Genomic DNA, 23,154 nt, shown 5'->3' with positions numbered 1-23,154 from the left:
AAGAGTGTGGCGCTGCTTTGGTATTCTTCACTCGCAACCCCCTTTTATCGATTACCCTTATGATGGTTGTCCTGCAACGGAATGAAGGAACATTGGCGAGAAGAGAGTGGCAGGGAGAAGAAGGTGGAGGAAACAGGATGCTGAGAAGAGACGTAATAGGCAGCAAAAACTCCGGGAGAATTTTACAAAAATGTTATTGTAATTTATGCTTGAGACTCGACTTTTTTCTATTTCTATGCTACCTTCTTAGTATATGTTTCATAACTACCTTGTTGAACTTCAGAAGAATGTTTCATTTTATTAGTATAGATGTCTTGCATATGCAAAATGTTTTCATTTTCAATTTCCTTGTTTTCTATAATTATGATGACATTTTGCCTGTTCTGTTTGGATTGTTTGAGAGACCTGTAATTCATTGCCCATTTAGATGATCTATTTTGTTGTAAATTACAGTAAATTGTAATTGCGACAACATACATTCTATATAATCTATTTGGTATTGTTTCTTAGATTATGTTATTTTTTTGTTCGTTCCAGTTGTGCTGAATATCTTCTGTATGGGGTAAAGTTTGGGTTACTTTAATTATGTCAGTTTATTTATGGATTTTTGCAATTACTGATGTAAAATCTTGAATTGCCATCTAATTAGCCTTGAAGTAACTTTTTTGATGTTTATGGTTGAAAGGTACACTAGTCTAGAATTATGTAGCATGATATTGTCTCAGGTTTTGCTTATTAGTTCATTTAGATTGGCTCATAACCCATTTATTGAGTTGAGTCCTGGTCGACTCATGAGTTAGCTTGACACATTTTTAACCCTAATTGCATTTTAATGATCTACTAACCTAAAATAACTCATGTGCTTGAATGAACCTCCATGTATCTTCAATATAATGTGTTTGCCTTGATTCTTTTGCATACTTTCTCCTTCTAATTTGAGGTTATTATACTCTTAAATTAAGATTTGTGTGTTCAACACAACTATTTATCCCATTGTCCAGTTGTTCCTATAGTTTGGGTAAATTTCATTCCAAGTATTGCTTGCATACTTCTCCTTAGGCTTTAAGGCTTAGCATAGTTCTTCTAAAGCATTTGATCTTACTGAACATGGAAACTGTTGAGTCTAACGTAGTGTGTTAAATGCTCACTAATAAGTGATGAGTACTTTGTCTTTTTTACTGTGTTGTTTTGTCTTAGTTTTCAACTTCTGCAGTATCGAATATATTGTCGAGACAATACTGTTACAAACAGTATTACTAAACAGCGGCAGAACGGTCATTTATCCACAAACAGTTGCAAATCAGTTGTTTTCAAACAGCCGCCCCAAACAGTCAACCAGCTTATCCGGATAAGTTGCAAATCAGCAATTTATCAAGATAAGTTGTTTATCTGGATAAGCTAGATAAGTTGTATCCGCCCCAAACAAACCCTAAAAGAAGAGTTCTCCTCACCTTCCTTTTCTCCATCATCTTTCGTATCAATTCCACCCAACTATATAAGGTGGATATTCTCTATAAGTCGCACATTTTCTATTTTCATAATGGAACCCTCCCTCTCACTACATCATAGATGTAAGCTACAAGAGTGAGCCAAGAAAATGTGGTCATGTTGGTGTATCTTCTTTTGATCTCTCATCTTGTTCTCTTTGTGAGGATGCTTCTTTTCAAAGAGATTTTGTGTCTAAAACCCAAGCTATCTCTTACAAGACTGGAGGCGTTGATTTATGTTTTTCCTCCGAATCAAAAAGTATCTTGGGACGAAGGCTCAACCCTCATCTTTCCTCTATTCTCCTGGGCCTCCACTTCTCCCTTGAAAACTAAATGGGGCAATCCTAGCAGTGGACCACTTTCATGCACTAGCAATTGGAACTTATAAAAGCCACGAATCCAAGTTTAAGGTACATGACAGCATCAAGCACATGATCAAATCAGAATATTCCATGTATATTTGGGAAAAGTATAAGACAACAAGTGAATTTGACCAACTCAGCAAAACATCTCAACAAAATCCAAACTTGGCAAGACATCTTAGCAAATTCAGATCGGCAAAGTCACTCAACCAATCAAATTGATGTAATTATACATAACATTAAATAAAAACCTAACCAACTTGTCAAGCAATTTATCTAATCAAATTCAACAAATTCATTCAGCGGATTAATTTGAAAAGACTAGACGATGGCATCAACTTGCCCTATAGCTAACAACATCGTCTTATATAATACGCTACACGCAGCATAATAGTATTATTCTAACATATTTTTCTCTTTCGGTATATCCAATTATAAATGTATCTATGGATGGAGTCAACTCAAACTTATAAATAAGAGAGGTTATCCACGGGATAGGATACTTTTTTTAGCTTCAAAAAATAAAGAATTCTGCAAAGCATTCCTTGTTTTCATGTCCATACTTAGAGTTTGTTTGGAATAGCTTTATGTCTACTTTGTATTTATGACTATCACCATAGTTCTATATGAAGAATTATTTTCTTATTGTTTTCTAAAAATTTCTATGGTGATAAACAATTTTTTTTAACTAGGCTTATTAAATGTGATGGTTATAAGAAAGTTGTTGTTTGTTACGGCCATCATTTTAAAGAGTTGCAGCCAGCAAAGACAGACCCTTAGAGAATTTTCTTATACTTTTCCCTTTAACAAGCACCATATAGGTAACACAAGACCACTGATGGTTCAGGATTCAACATTTTCCATTAAGGGAAAAAGTTTTGTGAATTTCTCACAAAATAAATGTCTCTGCTGACCAGAACACACTTCCATCGGAACGAACATCAGTATCTGCAAAATAACTCGCCCCAAAAAAACATCTAAAGAAATCCAAAAACCTCATTAATTCAGGAGAAAGACGAGACGGATTAAAGAATGCTCCCTGTTACATTAAAAAGTATATATGACAGCACGAATAGGCGATTATCCGCATAAGCAAAATACACTTATAACAAGGGGGGAAAAACTTTGAATACTGCTCCAAAATACTACCCATCCAGCCGAAACCGCTCCCGGACATCAATCAAATGAGGGGAAGTGAAGAGGCCAGTGCGGAAGCCACAGCTCCGCAAAATGGACTCAGTAAAAGCACACGTAGAGCCCTACATGATCCAATCTACTCACTATAAATCAGGCTGTCAATGAAAACTTAAACAAGAACTAAATCTTCATCAAATGCGAAATTTCATCCACCTTTCCCTTGGTTCCAGCAACGTGAATAACCTTCAAGTCGCTAATAGACTCATCCAGTTCCAGAATCTGCCACACAAGCAACACCAAGTTACAACCCAAATGGAAACAGAACCATAACATGGCAGAGGAATAACATCAAACAGATAACACCTTCAAATAGTCGAATAACAGATCAAAGTTGTCCCCCTTGTTCGCCCCATCGGCTCGGGTTCGTCGAGTAATCAAAGAAGACAGGCAATTGAGCGCTTCCTCGTATTCTGTTAGCGGCTCCGAGGAACCAGCTTCCCCTTTCAATGGAAGAAGAGCTTGGTGAAGTCATATGTGCCATTGAAATCCGCAAGTTTAAAGATCGCTTACCTCCAACCATGCCTTCAAGTGGAAGAAGGGTAGGAGAAATGGCTCGCTGAGGCTTCAGATGGAGGATGTTTTGGATGCGAAGTCGAGAGAGATTATGGAGGTGAGGTGAATAAGGGTTCACTCGTGGAGGACCACGAAATCTTTCTGTCCTGCGGATCCAATTTACGGGCTTGAATGGGCAGGCGGACATGGAAGTACATAGCGGTCCTGTCGGATGCCGTATGTTTGGGAGATTTGTAACTCTTTATTAAGTTTAAACATATTTGAGCATATTATTAATTATATTCAACAAGCTTCAACTAATTATGCATCATCAAACAAAAAACAAAAAATATGAAAAAGTAATAATTTTTAGGCCATTGGTCACATTGAGAAGAAACTACTAAAGTGTCTTTCTAATCATGGGGCTTACTATTTTTTATGATTGATGAGGTGTAACTTAAAAAGCTATTATACATGACAGTTATAATTACTCTTATGTCATTTATGGCATTTAGAATGTTAAGCATCGAAGTAAAATTTAACATGTCATATGTAACGGAAGATTAGTTGTGGTAGAGTAATTATTTAGCATATTAATGATATGCAGAAGGCAAGCACACGTTCAGATTATAGAAGTGACCAATAAACGCATTATAAGTTTTGATTTTAAAATCCTGAAAGGGTAAAAATCATAGAGTCTAGACGAGCTGAAATGATACAATGTAAGTTAACATTGCATATTTGGACCCTTGACCTACAGACGGGAATGAGTTACACAGTTCATCGAGGAAAAATGTTCGTATGTCGGAAAAATCATTGTGTAGCGGTCAAGAGTAGTTGCAAATGAGACTAGTTGTCGATGACTCAGTATATTATTTTCAAAACGCGTTGTTGCAGTGTGCTTAGGGCATTGTGCTGCTCTGTAAGATGCTTCATTATTCTGCAATGTACGTCTTGAAATCTACGCAGAGCTTCGATGCAATGAGCGAAGAACGACCGAGGGTGGTCAGAGGCGATTGGCGAGCGGTGGTCAGTGGCAATCTGTGGTTGCAAGAGCTAGAAGTGAAGTCCTATTCTAATCATGGAGCTGACTAATTTTGTGATTTAGGGTCTGTTTGGGCCAGCTGCAGCTTATTGAATAATATGTTGGTAAGCTGATTAAAAATAATCTGCTGATAAGTTAGATGCGGTGGTTATTGCAAATTTTTATTTTTTTTGGAAATGTTAGACTACTGCCAGAAAGCTGCCACCACACCTAGATAGGTGCGGTCTGAAAATGCTGTTTTCAGCGTTTTCAAAACTCATAAGCTGCAAAAAATGCAGTTTATCCAAACAGGTCATGTGTGTTTTCAAAACACCACCGCACCAAATAAGCTACCCCAAATGGGCCCTTATTTGGTACAACTTAAAAGTGATTATGCATGATAGTATTAATTACTCTCAAGGCATTTATTACATTTAGAATGTCAAGTATCTAAATAAAATTTAACATGTATAATGAATATTTCAATAAGTTTTTTTATTAGTGGTGTGTACTAGAAGATTCACAGTAATTGAGTGATTATTTAGTGCATTAGTGTTGCACAAAAATCCAACATAAGCTCGGAAAATAGAAGTAACAAATAGAGACACTAGAAGTTTTGACATGGAAACCCTTGCAGAAAAAAAAAATATAGGGTCTAGCCCAACTTAAATGATCAACTATAACTTAATGATTACACATTCAAACCATTGACCAACAAGTTGGAAAGGGTTACACAGTTCTTTAAAGTACAATATTTGTATGTCGAAGGAATTATTGTGTAGCAATCGGGAGCAGATGCAATTAGGAGTAGTTGTCATGGACTTGGTATTCTATCTTCATGATGCGTCGCTGCAACGTGCTAAAAACAATGCACTGCTCCATAAGATGCTTCATTACATTCTGGCGTCAGTGGTTACTCTGCATGGTGTTTTGTTACCATGCAAGGTAAGTCTTTGACTCTACACAAAGCTTTGTTGCAACGAGCAAGAGGTGGCCGACAGTGTTCGAAGGTGGCTGGCGAGCGATGATCAGTGGTTGGAAAAGCAAGAAACGTTCATCTGGGCTTTAGTCTGGAATGTCAATAGAATTCAGCTTCTTCACGAACCAACCCCAGGTCCATCTCTTCTTTTGATTCAAGGCCAATGTCTCTTTTCATGAGGGAGTACGACTCTATTTATAAAGTACACGAGAGGCGTCCCTACAAATAAGGAAGAAATTTAAACAATTCCATTAGACAAATCAAAGAGATTCTCTCGGTCAGACTGCATTCAATGGACATTTAAGTGTCTTAACAATGTCATAATTGAGTGTCTTGAACTCTACACAGAGCTTCACTACAATGAGTGAAGGGCAATCGACAATGGTCGAAGGCAATCGGCCAACAGTGGTCGACAGTGATTGGTATGTGCAAGAGCGGGAAGCGTTCGTTGGGTCTTCAACATAGAAGGACGTTAGAATTCATTCTTTCACAAATCTTTCAGTTGTGAGTATCCAATGTATGAGATTCAATGCAAAGGCAAACATGGAAGTTCACAACACTCATGGCGAATGTTGAATGAATCCTTACCTTCTAATATGGACAAAAATAATATATATAATTCATGAAATTAATCAACAATGATTAACATATTTAGTGCAATTGTTATTATTTTAGATATTTTAAGTAAATATTTATTATTTAAGGTTATGTTTTGGATGTAGAGGTACTGTTAATTATTGAAGGGTGGCTTATTTAACATAAGTCAATCATTAGAGCTTTCTTTTTGTTTTTTTTTTCTCACCAAAAAAATGTCCTGTGTGTACGTGTCACATAAAAAAAACAATTATTTATTTTGGACAAAGGATATTTGAGCCTCATTATTGAGTTTAAACATCACATGAAGAGTGTGAGAGTATTTCTTATGCTCATCATAGTGCTTCAACTAATTATGCACTAAGAAACAAAGAATAAAAAGGGCAATAGCCCGCGTTTTGAAAAAACCGTTGAAGTGTCATTTTAACCGTGGGGCTTACTAATTTTTTAATTTATTTGGTGCAACTTATATGCTATTATGCACGACAATACCAAATACTCAAGTCATTTATTACATATAGAATGTTAGGTATCAAAATAAAATTTAACAAATGTAATGAATATTTCAATAAGTTCATTGGGTTATTGATGCATACCGGAGAATCACGGTTGTGGATTGATTATTCAGTGTATCAGCATTGCAAAAAAATTCAACACACACTCAAATAAGAAAAGTAACATGTGGAGACATCATGAGGTTTTACGTCGAAAACCTGAAAGGGAAAAAATCATAGGGAGTAGCCCAACTAAAATGATATACTATGAGTTAGTAATTACACATACAGGCATTTGCCTGCAAGCAAGAAATGATACACTAAGTTGTCATCTATTTTTCAATTATGATCCATAGTTTATATGGTGCTTCTTTATATGAATATTTTGGTAATTCTATTTTTATTTGGTTTAATTATCCCAAGCATATCAAACATGTGATATCACTTCTAACATAAATTGAAATATCTTCTTTAATGCTTATGCTCCTACTCATTGCATTAGTGCTATTAAATCTATTAATATTTTTTAGGGTATCTCATGACGTTGGAATGATTTAAGTCAACACTATTAGAAGATATTTATTTATTTATTTTTTAATGTATAAGAATAAAGATTGGTGTAAGTTGGTTTGGTTCAATGATTATGCCATTAAATTTGCCTTTCATAATTGAAAGGTTATGCATATGAGGCTTAAACCATTGATATTTTTTCTCACAGAGGTATTTTGGTTAATCCTTATTACATGATTTGGTTATGTGTTCGAATCTCATAACCATTTATTTTTTGAATGCTCATATTCTTCTGAATACCTATATTCCGTATGATAATTTTTTTTTCCTATAACATCCATTGCAAATTTATTAAGAGGATCATGCTCTTGGACATTCAAGTTAATACTTACTATATTTAGTATTAGAGAAATTGTAGATTTTTTATGAATAATTTTAATTTTACTGAGGTGCTCAGACAAAGTATTCATTGGATAATTAAAAAAAGAGAGTAAGAGGTGGAAGTTTTAGTATGATAGTCTTCCACGGGGATTCAAATAATTTGAGTTCTTCATTTTCCTTTCTTTCTTCCCTTCTTATGTTTCCGTTTTCAAGTTTTCAATTTTTTTTGGCTAATGACAATGATTATTCTGGTGGTACTGCTTCTTGCCATGTATACTTTTACTTTCTTTGCTATTTCTGTCTATTTCTAGTTGATCTAGGTATGTGATGCCCTATTTGGCTGACTATTTCGAAGCTGATATACTATAAAGTTATTTTCGTTTCTTGTAGTTATCATCAACTTTAAAATTTTTGAAATCAAGCATTGGACATTTCTTTTCCATTATGTGTGTGTCGATATATATATATATATATATATATATATATATATTGGCCATTGTTTTGCTATGGAGCGGTTTAAATTTTTTGAAATCAAGCATTTGAGTTTGTTATACTTCCGTCCATGATATATCTATACGAGCATTATTTTTCTTGAGTATTATTCTGTTGGGTATTTCATAAGTTTTATATAATTATTTTTAATATTTTTTATCAGAGGCATTGATTTTTTGTATTTTTATATCACTCGTAATATATTTTTGTTTAATAAAATTGAGAATATATATATATATATTATATTAATGGATAAACCACTACGGTTGCCAATATCGCCGCGGGGAAGAACAACGGCCACGCCTCCATCGCGCCTAGAATCATTTTCCGTTTGTGTGGCTTTCCTTACAATCAGGCGATCAATGTGCTTGCCGCCAGAAACACGCGGTTCTTCTTCCGCGTTCCCGATAAACCCTCGGCGGCCGCAGTGTGCGGTGGAGTGTAAAGCAGCCGAAATAGATAGGCCCCCTCAAGATCAACAGGAGCCATTAACTGAACGGCGAGAGGGAAGGAGGGAGAGAGAGACAGAGGGATAAGGAAAAAAATGGGGATGGAAAAGGTTAGCGGACCATTGGCGTTGTTGAAGGCGGTTCTGGAGCACCCTGAGGATTTGATGCCTCTTGTGAAGATGAAGGTAGCGTCGAAGAAGATAGAGCTTCAGTTCCCGGAATTCTCCCCCTGGGGGTTCGTTTACTCCATGCTGGAAAAGGTCTCCCCTAGCTTTTCCCTTGTGATCGAGCAGCTCGGCTGCGACCTCCGGGACGCTGTAAGAATCACATTCCTGAACTTTGCCCCTTTATTCCCCTCGATACTGTCTCCGTCGTTGAAATTGGGTTGTTCTCGTCTTTTTTGATGCCATTTTTGGCTTATGTTCTGCTTGGCTAAAGCGCTGCAAGGAGAACAAACATGGTGATTTTAAGCGGTGCAGTGTGATCTACCTAATTCATGTCCTAAAGATACAGTATATAGATGTATAAACTATTAACTCCCAAATATTTGTTTTGTTTTTATCACATCAAATTTTTTTTTCAAATTCTATTTTATTTCTTTTCCAAATTTGAGCTTGATCTATCCTCTGACAATGCTCATTGGAGAATGGAGATAACGGAAAATCTATTACTTTTGATGTCATACCATATTGTTGTCACCAGCTCCAGTGAAGTTACAAATTTCAATTTTGAAGAGCTATGGCTTTAAATCATCCCTCCCTGGGTCACCTTCCATGTATCAGTATAGGACCTTGAGATATACTTTTCTTCACCAGGCTGCCCAAAATTAGGGATTTCCTTAAGCCATTTTCTTGCCTTTTTATTATGAAGTTTTCATTTAGTTCATTACCGTTATTGATTCACACATTAGCAATTCCCATAAAAATTAAATGTTCCCCAACAGCAAGGTGACCCTTTCTACAATCTTTTAAATAACAGTTATATATAAACATTTTATGTAGAGTTGAATGAAAAGCCACACCTAAGTGCATGATCTTGGGCTCCATAGAACTATCCATACTATGAATCAATGCATCTGAGAGTTTTTCACTTGCAACACTCATAGATTCTTCCAAATTCAAACTTTGTCCCCCATTCCTTTACGAAATGTTTCTCTTCATGCATCTAATCGCACCACTTTGTCATCATACAATGCCATGACCTTTTGATTGACTCTTATGCTGTGATTCAAATTCACTTCAATTGTTACATCCTCGTATGATTTTGATAGGAACTAGACAAATTTCCACAAAGATTAGGGCAAAATAAATCTTACATGTCAAACACAAAACAACACAACCCAAATACATAAAAGCTTTCCCTAACCTTAGCCCTAAGATTCAAGACAACAATCACATATTCTAACCGCGAACATATTAGTCCTTTTTATATCCCACAGTAATAACCAACAAATGACTAAATCATCCATTTATTCTTACACCTAAGGTCTTCATATTATTTGGCGGGCTTGATGTAGACTTAATGGAGCACAAGGCGGACGATGTCGTTTTAACATTACTACCCTCTCAAAAAGTTCATTGTCATCAAGATGGAACAGAGGAATGTGCTTCTGGATCAAGTCCTATGGATCCCACCTGGCGTCATAATGTGACAACCCTTTCAACTTGATTAACACTTCTTTCCCACCTACTGATTCCTGACACACCCCTTTTAACTCAAGTGATTCCAAACATACTTTCATATTCTTAACCAAAGCAGGGGGAAGTGTAGAATGTGATACAATATCACCAATAACACCTCTCAACTACGATATGTCGAGCACTAGGCAGATTGTTGACGGAGATGACAATTTTAAATGTTAAGCCACTGCCCTAATACGCTCACTGATCTCATAAAGACCGAAATATCGTGGAAATCCTTTCTCATTGTTGCGTCTGGCCAATGTCCTCTACCGATTGGGCCAAAATTTAAGATACACCCTATCTCCTAGCGCAGACTGCACATCTCTTCGATATGCATTTGCTTGTTTCTTCATAATTTGTTGTGTTTTCAGGTAAATATCCCTTCAATTCCGCTGGCACCTTGTCCTTTTCTTCTAAGTGTTGATCCATCAAAGATACCAATGTAGTACCGTGTCCATGATGCATCAAATGGGGGTGAATTGCGACCATACAAGATTTTAAAAGGAGTGAGCTAAGAAGCTGTGCTATACGATGTGCTGTATCAATACTCTGTCCAGGGTAGCTATTTAGTCCATCCATTTGGGTGCATCGAATATAAAGTAACGCAAATAGGTCTCCACATTCCAATTAACAACTTCAAATTGTTCATCAGTCTGTGGGCGGTATGCTATATTTTTCTTCAATACGGCCCATACCTTTAAACAATTCCGTCCAAAAATGACTCAATAAGACTGTCTCGATCCGACATTATCAATTTTTGGGATCCCATGCAAGCGAACAACATCGCGCATAAAAACAATGGCGATAAAAATTCTCAGTGTAGGGATGTCGTAGAGTTACAAAGTGAGCTTACTCGTTCAACTGGTCCACCATTATCAACATGACTGTAAACCTTTAGATCGAGATACGCCTTTAATGAAATTTATCGTCATATCCTAATTTACCTTCTCCAATAATACCAGAGGTTATAACAACCCTCCAGGTGCTAATGCTCTGTACTTGTGTCGTTGCCCAAATGCCTCCCCAATAGTGTTGTCGTGTTGTTCTCATAATAATATCATTATGTGTCTTGAATTTCCGAGTAATACATAGCATTCTTGGTAAACGTTGGCCATGCTGTGGAGTCGAGCTAGGTGTTCTCACCACTCAATGAAGCCGACTAAATCTTGCTCAATTCCTTATATGCCTCACTCTTTTGTCTCAGAACATCCTAATCTATGATCGAAGGCTCTGACAATGCTAACAATTGAGCCTCCTCTGCTCGTCGTAATAAGACATCAACGACATTATTCTCTAATCATGGGCTATAAAAAATCTCTAAATTCTACCCCAATAACCTAGATAGCCACATCCGATGTTCCTCAATTACGATACACGGGTCTAACAAAAACTTAAGCCTATGTTGATTCGCGCGTACTGTAAAGCACCAGACCAACAAATGAGGTCGTCATTTCTAAATCACAAGCACAATTACCATGAGCTCCCACTCATAAATTGACTTGAATTTGGCTCTCGCAGTCAACACTTGATTGAAATAAGCGACGGGCCGTTAGCACTGCATGAGGGCTGCAACCAACCCATAGCTTGAAACATCTGTCTCTACAATGAATGGTTTGCTTAAGTCAAGTTACGCCAGTACTTTTAATCTCATCGTTGTCTTCTTCAACTTTTTAAAAGGTCAAGTGTTCGCTTCACCCCACTGAAAGTTATCCTACTTCAGTTGTTCCGTCAACGGCCACACAATCAAGTTGTGAAATTTCACCAACTTTCAACAGTACCTTGTAAGTTCTAGAGATTATCCCAACTCAGTAAATGTCTTAGGTAATGACCAATCATTTATAGACGCCACCTTTGATAGATTCGTCGTCACCCATGTAATTGACATCACATATTCTAAGTATTCCGCCTTCGATTGGGCAAACAAACACTACTTCAAGTTAGCGTAGAGAGTATCATGAACACTTTCTTCAAGCGATCAATGTTGTCTTCGAAGGTGCTGTTATATGTTAGGATATTATCAAAGAATACCAACACAAACTTTTGGAGGAAAGGCTGAAACACTTGTTTATTAGTGATTAAAATATAGTTGGGGCGTTTGTGGCCCCGAATGGCTTGACCAGAAATTCGTAGTGACCCTTATGAGTTCGAAGAGCAGTCTTGTGCACATCTGATGACCGCCTTTGAATATGATAATATATTGACTTCAAGTCAATCTTGAAAAATATGGTATCCCCAAAGAACTAGTATATAGCTCATCAATCACCAGAATGAAAAATTTTTTAGGTATTATTTTTTTATTTATTGCCTAATAATTTACATAAAAACTTCAACTATCATCATTCTTCTTCACTAGCAAGAGCATACTAGACAAAGGGCTCACACAATGATGTATGATAACCGAATCTAATATCTTTTGGATCAATCTCTCGATTTCATTCTTTTGCTTGGGATAGCAGTATGGGTGCACCCCAGTTGGGGAGACCCCTGACCTCAGGGTTATTGCATGCTTGTGTTCCCTCCAAGGAGACAATCTACGTGATAATTGAAAAATTTTTGCAAACTGCTATTGCTGGACTGGTGCCGTAATTTTTGCCAACTCCGTATTTCATGTTATGTAACTCGATCAAGAATCACAGTCCTGCGTCCTGAATTGCCCTAACGATGGTTTTGGGCATTAACAACGTCTTACATAAATTAACACCACCACGAAGCACTATTGTCTAATCTCCCTCCTAAAACTCCATTGTTAAGAGTTTTCAATTCATCTAGTTTCCTGTAAGGACTACAACCATTTCTTACCCAATATCATGTCAATACTTACTAAATCTAAGGGAAAGAAGTTCTCCACCACTTGAATATTCTATATTGTCAAAATCAACCCATTATAACTCTTTTGTTATAACTCGTTTCTTCATCCCTTACCCCATCCCCATGCCCATCACACATTATGAGAACCTGTAATGTTATATCATTACAATGATGTCCATGTGGAAAACTTCTTATCATACCGAAAACATAACCACCTAACTCACTTTTCTTGAGTTTATGTCTTTGCAAGGCGTTTGAATTCCCCTTTCAGTTGTGACCCATTATCCCTATCCCGTGGAGCTCTTCATGTATCCCAAAGTCTTAGTTTTTAGTATCGTGTGGTTGTAGCATTTCAAAATGACACTCCACTTGTGCTGCTCCTATTTGCTCGTTTCATTGTGTTTTTATCTTCAACCAATTTTGTTAATTTCATAGTTTCTCTCAATCCTCATGGTGTCAACAAATGAAGCACTACTCGGTCCCTTCATGAAGTTTTCTTCAATACTGCTTTCAATATCCTTCTTAAACGGTCAGAAGACATCTCAAATTTCACTCTATAATCTATGATTTACCCTTATTGGACCAACACAAAAAAATTGCTTGTGTAAATCCCTTTCTGTGTGATTCTGAAACGCTTAAACAATCGATCTTTAAATTCTTTCCATGTTCTCATTGACTAGCATTATTCTTTCCATTGATACCACACTAGAGCCATCCCTTTCAAATGTAGGGCCGCTGCCATCAATCTTTCTTTCTCCGTCAGCACATCAACAACAAAGTATATCTCTATGCATAAACCCAATCATAAGCATCATCTTCTTCAATGATCAACATCTTCACCCTCCTTATGCGCGAGTCCTCAAGTTTGTTGACCGAAGCTCGTTTCACCCATAAAACGGTGGTTGGGTTCCCTTGCTTGACCCATATTGATTTTCCCTTTTTCAAAACTCTGGCTCCCCTGATAATTAGCTTGTTTCTTGTAGGCTTCTGAACTGCCTTTTGACCGAAAGGCTTCAGTAGTTGCCACAACAAAAGGCACTGGTGTGGTTGAATGTAACACTTGGCTAGGGTCCCACCCACCTGGTTCCCTGTTCCAGGCTAAAATTATTCAAATTGATCTTCTAAAACTTTAAATCGCAAGCCTTCTTGTTCCACCTGTTGCTGCTCGTTCCAGATCTCCAGATGTTGCATGATTCTCTTCAAATTTTGACGCTTGAATTCCTACTCCTCTTGATCCCACCTGCTTCTGTTTGTTCCATCCATCTGGATGTCGCACTATTCCTTTCAAGTGCTATTGCTGGAGTCTGCTCCTGATTCTTTCGCTCGATTCTGTAGCTCTAGATCCGCCTAAAGCAGCGAAACTGCTCTGATGTTGTGAGAATCCTACCACTTGCGCCACTTTCGTTCACTCCAAACGCCATCGCTCGATCCTATGGTAGGTGATGGTAGGCTTGTGTGAAACTGTGCTGTCTTGTTTTCATAATATCTTCTAGAACCGTGAATCTCCCTTCCATGGACGAGAAACATTCCTCCATTCGTTAATTCACCTCTCCCTCTAATTTCTCCTCCCAAGTATGACTCTGATACCAATTGATAGGAACGAAACAGGTTTCCACACAGATTAAGGCAAAATAGTAAATTTGAATATGCGACTGTCGTGTGCACTATCTTTCCATTTTACAATAACAAAAATGAAGCGCGTGTTTAAGTAACATACAACCATTACATTTTATGTTTGTGGACTGCATTGCCCGATGTATGTGATATCCTCAGTTTTTTATACGCATGCAACTACATTTTTTTATTAATTGGCCCAATACAATCTTAAACCATTTATTGAAGGTATTTGAATTACTGCGTTCAAGTAAATTTAGGAAAATATAAACGAATGCATTTACATTAAAGCATGACATGTAATGTTGGTCTTATGAAATCTCTATGGAAGTCCTTTGGATTATTGAGCCTTCGAGTTTGATAATTTATAATGATAAACTGATCAGAACATTCAATCCAATTGAGAAATAGTTATTGACTGTTTCTTTTGAATGCTGAAATCGCTCTATGACTCATCTCATAGATTAATTATGTGAGAAAATATAAAGGGTTGTGACTACATCTCTCTGTAAGTCATCATGGAGGAGCCATGAAATCCATAATTATTGTGCAGTTCTTCTAACAAATCAATGAATACTGGCTGTCATATGAAGCATATTGCTAAATCTTGTTAGACGCCCCGCAAACAACTCCCCTACCCACTTGTCGCTTATGTCTGTGGATGTCATGCAAGATGAGCAACAATATATTTGTAATACTCATGAATTAAGCATAACATAACTGGAGTTTTATTTCTACTTTTTTCTCTATCCATATTATTAATTGTTTATGCAACTACCACATATAAATAATACCAAATTAGCCATAAACATGCATTATAAAACTAAATATGATAACGAAAGTTCGAAAAATAATGAAGAGATTGTAATGCTCGAAAATATGTCCTTATAAAAATCAAAGAGAAAGTATCTAAAAAATAAAACTCAAGCATATTACAAGTAACACAAATAATGTTCTCATAAAGATTAAACATACATGCATTCCGGTTGTCATAGAAATAACATAACTAATTGACCCTACGGTCAGCAATCATCAATATAAAGAACTCTCTTCAAGTCGGATCTTCAAGCGACTTCATAGAGAACAAGTCAGACAACATGTCCTTATAAATTTTTGGTTGTTGCCAGAATTCATACGACTTGTTGAATATAAGTTGCTTGTGATGTACTAGGGTAATTAGTGCATGAACCAACCAACTGTGAAATTTAGCTTTTAGTGAAAACTGTACCCTTTTTTTCTTTTTCTCAACCCTAAGATGCTTGGATAAACCAGTAGATACAACTTTATTGAGTTTAGAGCTGGAGTCTTCATTGGAGTCAACAGTTTGCTCGACATCTCAATACTCATATATGCTAGCAAACCCTCTCTCGCTTGGGGCTGGAGTCTTCATTGGAGTCAACAGTTTGCTCGACATCTCAATGCTCATATATGCTAGCAAACCTTCTCTTGCTTGGGGCCCATGCATGATCACCCGTGGCAACGACTCCACCAAATATGCTATCCAACTTTTTCTTAAGCTCAGGGTCAATGCCGCTAAATTTAAATTTTTTGACGTTTGACACGATCTACAAATTAATAGATGAATGACACATTGATGTAATTGAAAAAAATAGGAATGACTGGACATTTCATAAATTCTCACATCTAATCTCTCGACCCAACATTTCAATGGTTCGCTTTATCGAGTCCCAACCTAAGCCCGTGGATCCCCGCTTTAACTCTTTTCATATTTTTCATTTATTTTTCATTTGATTTCACTTATTTTTTAATTGCATTATATCATATTCCATTTCTGTGCTTCCTTAAATTTTTTTTATTATATTCTGCCATCCTTACTTGTTAAAGTAGGTTGTTGACCTGTTTCCCAATTCAACCTCTTTAAAACAAAAATCATAAAATATCAACCTCACCTCTTTATCCCTTATGATTGACGTATCGGTTTCTTTTGTCTTTACCATAACGATTATTATAATGAAAAAAATCAAACGACATAAATGGTGACACTTTATATAAGGTTATCTCATGAAAACATAAAGTGTCATTTAAAATTCCAAAACCTGAAAAGGCAGCAAAAAAGAAACATCTGAAATTAGCACACCAACACAACCACTCTTATATACATAGCATCTACACACCACCACCACCACCACCACCACCACACCAACAAACAACCACACATAGCACTGACACACCATCACACATAACACCCAACTTCCACACCATCAACACACCGCCAACACCACTCTCATATATATAACACCTACACATAACCAACACCACATATAACACCTACAAACCAATACCTGACAATAGTTCACTTGTGTTATCTTTTATTCATCATTATGTAATTTCTTCATTGGTTTGCTTGTATTGTTTGAATATGAACCAAAATTTTATTTATTTTATTTGAGTTCCACAATGATATGAGAATATATATACATATATAATTTTTTTTTTTTTTTTTTTGGGAAAGAGCAGCGGTGACTCCTTACGCGTTAATATTTAAAAAGAGGGTACATGGATAGGGAGGAGGAGATGATCCCCATCTAGAAAATAAAAAAAATACAATTGACTCACCCCTAGGGGTCCCTCTCCCCGCAGTACAACTCACCCCAAAAAAGAATCTCCAAAATACAGGTAAACCCCAAAACCAAAAAAGTCAAAAAAGCGTAATCCTGTGTACTTGTATATTTTGGAAGTATCTTGAACAGAGACAAAGCAAAGAAAATCTTGTATAGGAGCAGTCCTCGGTGCAGCAGATATCCCCAAAAAGACCATGAGTAGGGACTCCAGCACAACCCGTGTCTCCAAAAAAAGAGGTCATCCTGTAACAAGTGATGAAAACAGCCAAGCCAAATAAAATAGAAGAAAAACATAAGAGAAAAGGTAGAAATGCCCATCCAAATTGAATAAAGCATCATTTGGTGGCCAAAAAACATAAAAACCTTAGAACCGAATATAAGGGAGATTTAAAGTATCCCCAATGATGAGTCTTCGAAGAGGGACAGTGGGGTGTATGCTAACGTGACAGATCTCCCCTGCATGCTTGGCAAACCAATCAACAGGGGAATTACCCTCTCTATGTATAAACTTCCAGTCAACCTCAAGATGTTTATCAACTATAAAAGCCAGTATTCTTTTAAAGATACAAACAAAATTCCAGAGTGGAGAAGCGGTACCAACCAAAATATCATAAAGCATTTTAGAATCCATCTCCACCTCTAATTTATGAAAATTGAAAATGCTAGCCACCACTAAGCCACCACTATTGAAAATGCTAGCCACCACTAAAGCCAAATAGACTCCCCAACATTCTACAACCAATGGAGTTTCAGCAATTACTGGGGAAGCGAAATAACAAAGGCATCTCCCCTCAAAATTTCTAAATAATCCCTCAACCGTAGCATAATCAGAATGCCAACAGCTATCAACATTTAATTTCACATAAGTAGCGGGTGGGGGAGCCCATGAAATAAGCCGAGGGGGCTTAGAAACTTTAACCACAGAAGAGCTGGCTCTTAAAACTTTATTGTAATAGGCAATCACATATGCAACAATCATAGAAGTAGAGGGGGGAGAGTTGTGATACTTAAAGCTGTTTTTGATACTTAAAGCTGTTTCTGGAGTTTCAAAGGAATCAAAGAACCAATAAATGGAGGGGAAACCTCTCCTGACAGGCATCATAATCCTTCCATTGTCATAAATAACTAGTTAAAGAACCTCTATGTATCCAAGAGAAACCAAAATAAACGCCACTCCTATCCCAAACATCCAAAGAGAAAATACACTCAAAGAAATGTGCTTTATATCCTTCTCCTTCATTTTACACATATGACATCTAGAGACTAATTTCAAGCCATTAAGCTTAAGAATATCATCAAGTGAGATTAAAGACATTAGATAACGCCAAAGAAAAAAAGATATAGAAGGAGATAAATATTTATGTCAACTCCATTTTCCTCATATCCAATCCCGATATGAGTGTAGAGTGCCATAAATGAGCTTGCAAAACGAGAAAGAATTGCTTCTTTTCCACATGGGGAGATCCCTATGAGTACGGGTAATGGAGATTCTGAGAATATGCTTTGCATTATGTTACCCAACCATAGAGCATAATTTAGAGTAATCCCAACCATCATTAGCAAAGAAATCTGAGATCAATAAAGAGTTAGAATGAAGAGAGTGAGATAAATCAGAATTATGCGAAAAACCCCAATTTTCATTCCAGAAGGAAATCTTCTCCTCCCCAATGTCCCAAAAAATGAAACCATTTGCTGTATCTCTAGCATTTACCATAGCCTTCCAAATACGAGAATCTCCAATCTTGCACGAGACCAAGGAAGGATGAGTATGAGCACAGTATTTTTGCCTCAGAAACATAGCCCAAAGAGAGAAACCCAATCTAAATTTGAACCAAAGTTTACACAGGTTCACTTCAACAGTATGTTTTAGTGCTTTAAAACCGAAGCCACCAACCTCTTTAGACTTACAATCTTTATGCCAAGTACTCCAGATTTTTTTTGCACCATTCCCCATCCAAAGAAATTTATTAAAGAGCTTCTCCATAGTACAAATATCACTTTTCTTGGGATTGAACACTTGCAAAACATATAAAGGAATACTTTGAAGAACACTAGTAAGTAAAGAGATCCTGCCCCCAGTGGAAAGGAAAACATTTCTCCAATCCTGCACTTTAAGTTTGATTTTATCAATCACATCATCCATATGTACCTGTTTCCTTCTTCCTCTTATCAAATTCACCCCAAGATATTTAAGGAGACGTATGATGAAAGCCTGTAAACATAACTCCCCAATGAGTAATATGTTGCTTAACCTGCTTGCCAAAAAACAACTGACATTTGTTGCTATTGAAACGAAGACCAGAGCAGTTTTGGAAATCCTGTAGAAGCCCCATCAATTGTTTTATGGTAAGTTTAGAAGCATTAGTAAAAATAATAACGTCATCAACATAAGCAAGGTGGGAGACCGTCATTTTGGCTTTGTTGGAATACTGAGCATGGAGATGTGAGAATTGAAAACTGTTAAGCATCCTAGAAAAATAATCAAAAACTAAAATGAAAATAATAGGAGAAAGAGGGTCTCCCTGTTTGATGCCCCGAGAAGCAGTGAAAAATCCATAAGAGTTTTCATTAACTAAGACAAAATAATAATGGTTGACGAGCCATCTTTTAATCAAGGAGCAGAAACTTGTATTGAAACCTCTGGCTTTCAGAACGTTGATGATGAAATCTCAATTTAAGTTATCAAAGACTTTTTTGATATCAAGTTTGATCACCAGATTGCTACCCCTGCAATTTTTATCAGGATCCTGTAAAAGTTTCCCTGTGCCAAGTTTCCGTGCCAATAGAATATTATCAGAAATGTCACGACCTTTAATGAAGGCCGATTGTTGAGGAGAAATAAGAGAAGGAAGTTGAGGTTAGAGACGGGCCATAGTCACTTTACTAATGATTTTAGGGATAACCGAGGTTAGTGATATGGGCCTAAAATCCTTCCAATGTGATTTAGCATTAGACTTAGGGATGAGAACAATTAGGGCAGCAGAGAAATACTTTATAGGGTCAACTCCCTGGAAAAAAACTTTGAATAACCAACACTACATCATTCTTAATAATGTTCCAACATGAAATATAAAAAGTGGAGGTGAAACCATCGGGGCCAGGAGCCTTCTGTGAGCTAATATCTTTAAGGGCATTGAAAATTTCCAACGCAGTAGGGGGGTCCGACAAAGAGAGATTGGAAAGATAGATTGGAGATCATATCTCTTTGGTCCTCAAAATAATCAGAAATAATATCAGTGATGGGTGGAGTATCAGCATAAAGAGAAAAAAAATAATCAACTGCATTAAAACCAATCTGATCAATATCAGTGAGAATAGATCCCTCCTCGGTAACAGTCTTGATGATGGTGTTTATGTTACGGCGATGTATGATAGTAGCATGAAAATATTTGGTGTTTCTGTCACCATTCTTGAAATGATTATCACAAGCTTTCTGTCTAAGGAAATCTTCCTCAATAGAAATTTTCTCTAAAAGAGTGTGATGAGCATCCGCTTGTTTAGGCACAAGATCAGGAGTAGCAATCACCTGAGCTTCTAAAGCATCCACCTCCTGTTGGGCCTTTAGAATCCTAGAGTGAACATTACCAAAAGTGTCAATGTTCCATCTTTTTAAATGAGAAGCCACATTCTTATGCAATTGCCACAAAGTAAGCCAATGATTTCCACTTTCTCTAGAGACCCAATCCTATTTAATCAAGTCAATAAAAGTGGTGTGAGTAGCCCAAATATTGAGAAATTTAAAATGATAGCGAGAAGGTTTGAAATGAAAAGCTAAAGTAAGCAGAATAAGATTGTGATCTGAAGCAGCATGATTCAATTGTTTGACTTGTATAATACCATAGTAGCTCAAAAACTGAGAATTTTCCAAGAATCTGTCCAAACGTTGCATAAGAAAACCTCTCCGCCAAGTATAAGGAAGACCAGAGAAACTTAAGTCATAAAGACCAGCTTCCTCAGTATGCTCACAGAAACGATTAATAAGACTTGTGTCAACCTTAGCACCACCCCATCTCTCTGTAGGCGACATAATCATATTTAAATCACCTCCAACGAATCAATTATCATTAATGGAAGCCCCCATACGAGTAAGTTGTTGCCAAAGAAGGAGTTTATCCCTTAAAAGAGAGATGACATAAATAAACGTAGCCCAACCAGAAAACATTTCAAATTTATATTGAATGAGAACATATTGCCGATTGTCATCAATGATATTAACAGTGATATCCTTCTGCCAAAATAGTCAAATTTTGTTGTTCACATTGCAGAAATGCAACTGTTCACATTGCAGAAATGCAAATAACCTTTGAGCTTCTTAATGATGTTTTCTTTATAAATTAAAACAAAAGGCTCCAAAAGAGCAAGAATACCAGGTTTATGGACCCTACATAAATGCTTTAAACGATTAAAGGAGTGAGGGTCCGCCTTTCTTCTAATGTTCAACACCAAAACATTAAACATTATGACCCATGACACCCTCCCCTCTAGTAATCCTAGGGGGTAGGTGTCAGTGCTCACCTTCTGAGTGATAAGTGACATCAGTAATATTTGGGTGTGGCAATTTTGGTAGTTCAGATTTCCTTCTACCTCGTTTTCTACTATATCTCTGAATTTGCCATTCAGATTCCAGGGCAAAAACAACTAATGCTGATGGGTCCTGATGTGAAGAAGTAATGTGAGTGGAGGGATCGGTAGCTGAAGGCTGAGCGGGATCGACAGCTACAGGTATGTGAGTGGAGGGCTCGGTTTGAAGGTCAGTGAAGACAGAGGGTTTAGCAAAATTACTAATTGTAACATCCACGGGAAAATGCACATGAGCCACCTCAACATCCACATTAACAGGAGGAGGCACCCTGGTAGCTTCTAAAGAGAAAACAAACAAATCATTCGAACCCCCTACAACCGCAACATCCACTGTAAGAGGGTCAACCGAAACAAAAACAACATCAACAGTCTGCATAGATCGTTGGGAGGAAGTAGGAAGAGCAGATTTCTGCTCTCCAGGGGGCGGTCGATTGACAGGGAACTTCCTTAATTCAGGATATAAATGAAAACAATGATCAAAGTCATGACCAAACATGCTACAATGCATACAGTAATACAGATGTTTTTCAAGCAAAACCGACTGTCAGTAACCCGTAAGACTAGAGCCTATCCAAATTTCCTCCGGAGGAGGTAATGTGACATCCCTTTCTATTAATATTCTAGCAACCGAGGGCCTTGTTAGATTGAAGGTATGAGCATCAAGCATTAGAGGCTTTCCGTATATGACAACAATTGAGAATAAAATTTCATGATTGAAAAAATGCACTTTCAGACCAGAGAGTTTAAGCCAAACAGGAATAATAGGAAGCTCAGTTTTGGGGTCAAAGTCGGTTGTCCATTTAAGGACCTTCATCCAAACATCGCCAAAATGGACAGTTCTATGGGCGAAAAGCTTAGCGTAATCATCTTCATTAGAAAGTTGTATCAGAATATGTCGGCTATCTATGACCCCGATCTTCCACGCTCCCGATAATTTCAACAACTCAAAGTTCTTCAGCAGAAAATCATACTTCGGAAGACCATGAAAGAATTTACCAACTAAATGAAAACGACAAGCAGAGGCGAGAATAGAGTTCTCAAAATCGGAGAGCAGAAACGCATTTTTACCCCCCCTTACGACCTTGAGATTTAATGAAATTATAATCACCACTAATAACAAGCGAATCGTGAAAAGAAGAAGGGAAGACAAACTTCGGAGGAGACCCAGATGAAGAAATCCCCGCAGTGACCCCAGCGTAAGTCTTATTCTTGACCGTAAAGAAAAAGAGAGGACGAGAGATGAAAACCGAGAGCGAGGGGAAAGCCAAAACCGAAAAACCAGAAAGATCTCACCAGGGATTGCCGTCGAGATCGTTTAGCCGTTAGCATCTTCGCGTTGCCACGAAATCGCCCTCGGTTCCAAACCCTAGCAGAGCTGCCGTGACCATCTCGATATTTACTACTCATCAAGTATATATATATATAT

General features: G+C 37.2%; 2 protein-coding genes across 4 annotated transcripts in view; one reads left to right on the top strand and one right to left on the bottom strand.

Annotated features, from left to right (window-relative positions):
* Positions 1-3,766, bottom strand: part of LOC110018221 (folylpolyglutamate synthase) — a 34,421-nt gene extending 30,655 nt beyond the window's left edge. For all 3 annotated transcript variants that reach the window (XM_020715475.1, XM_020715477.1, XM_020715476.1), the window contains exons 1-4: positions 3,557-3,766; positions 3,350-3,486; positions 3,200-3,265; positions 2,999-3,108 (exon numbers count right to left, since the gene is read on the bottom strand). In XM_020715475.1, the coding sequence (XP_020571134.1) occupies positions 2,999-3,108; positions 3,200-3,265; positions 3,350-3,486; positions 3,557-3,746 (503 nt within the window). In that variant the 5' untranslated portion in view covers positions 3,747-3,766. The remainder of the gene's footprint in view (positions 1-2,998; positions 3,109-3,199; positions 3,266-3,349; positions 3,487-3,556) is intronic.
* A 4,523-nt stretch (positions 3,767-8,289) lies between these two features.
* The window catches only part of LOC110018227 (squalene synthase-like), an 83,386-nt gene continuing 68,521 nt past the window's right edge, over positions 8,290-23,154 (top strand). The window contains exon 1 of the mRNA XM_020715489.1: positions 8,290-8,778. Within this exon, the coding sequence (XP_020571148.1) occupies positions 8,557-8,778 (222 nt within the window). The 5' untranslated portion in view covers positions 8,290-8,556. The remainder of the gene's footprint in view (positions 8,779-23,154) is intronic.

The sequence above is a fragment of the Phalaenopsis equestris genome, unplaced genomic scaffold (genome assembly GCF_001263595.1).
Source record: "Phalaenopsis equestris unplaced genomic scaffold, ASM126359v1 Scaffold000006, whole genome shotgun sequence".
NCBI classification, from domain to species: domain Eukaryota; kingdom Viridiplantae; phylum Streptophyta; class Magnoliopsida; order Asparagales; family Orchidaceae; genus Phalaenopsis; species Phalaenopsis equestris.
The sequence above is the reverse complement of the archived record's forward strand: the minus strand, read 5'-3'. Positions and strand labels throughout refer to the sequence as shown.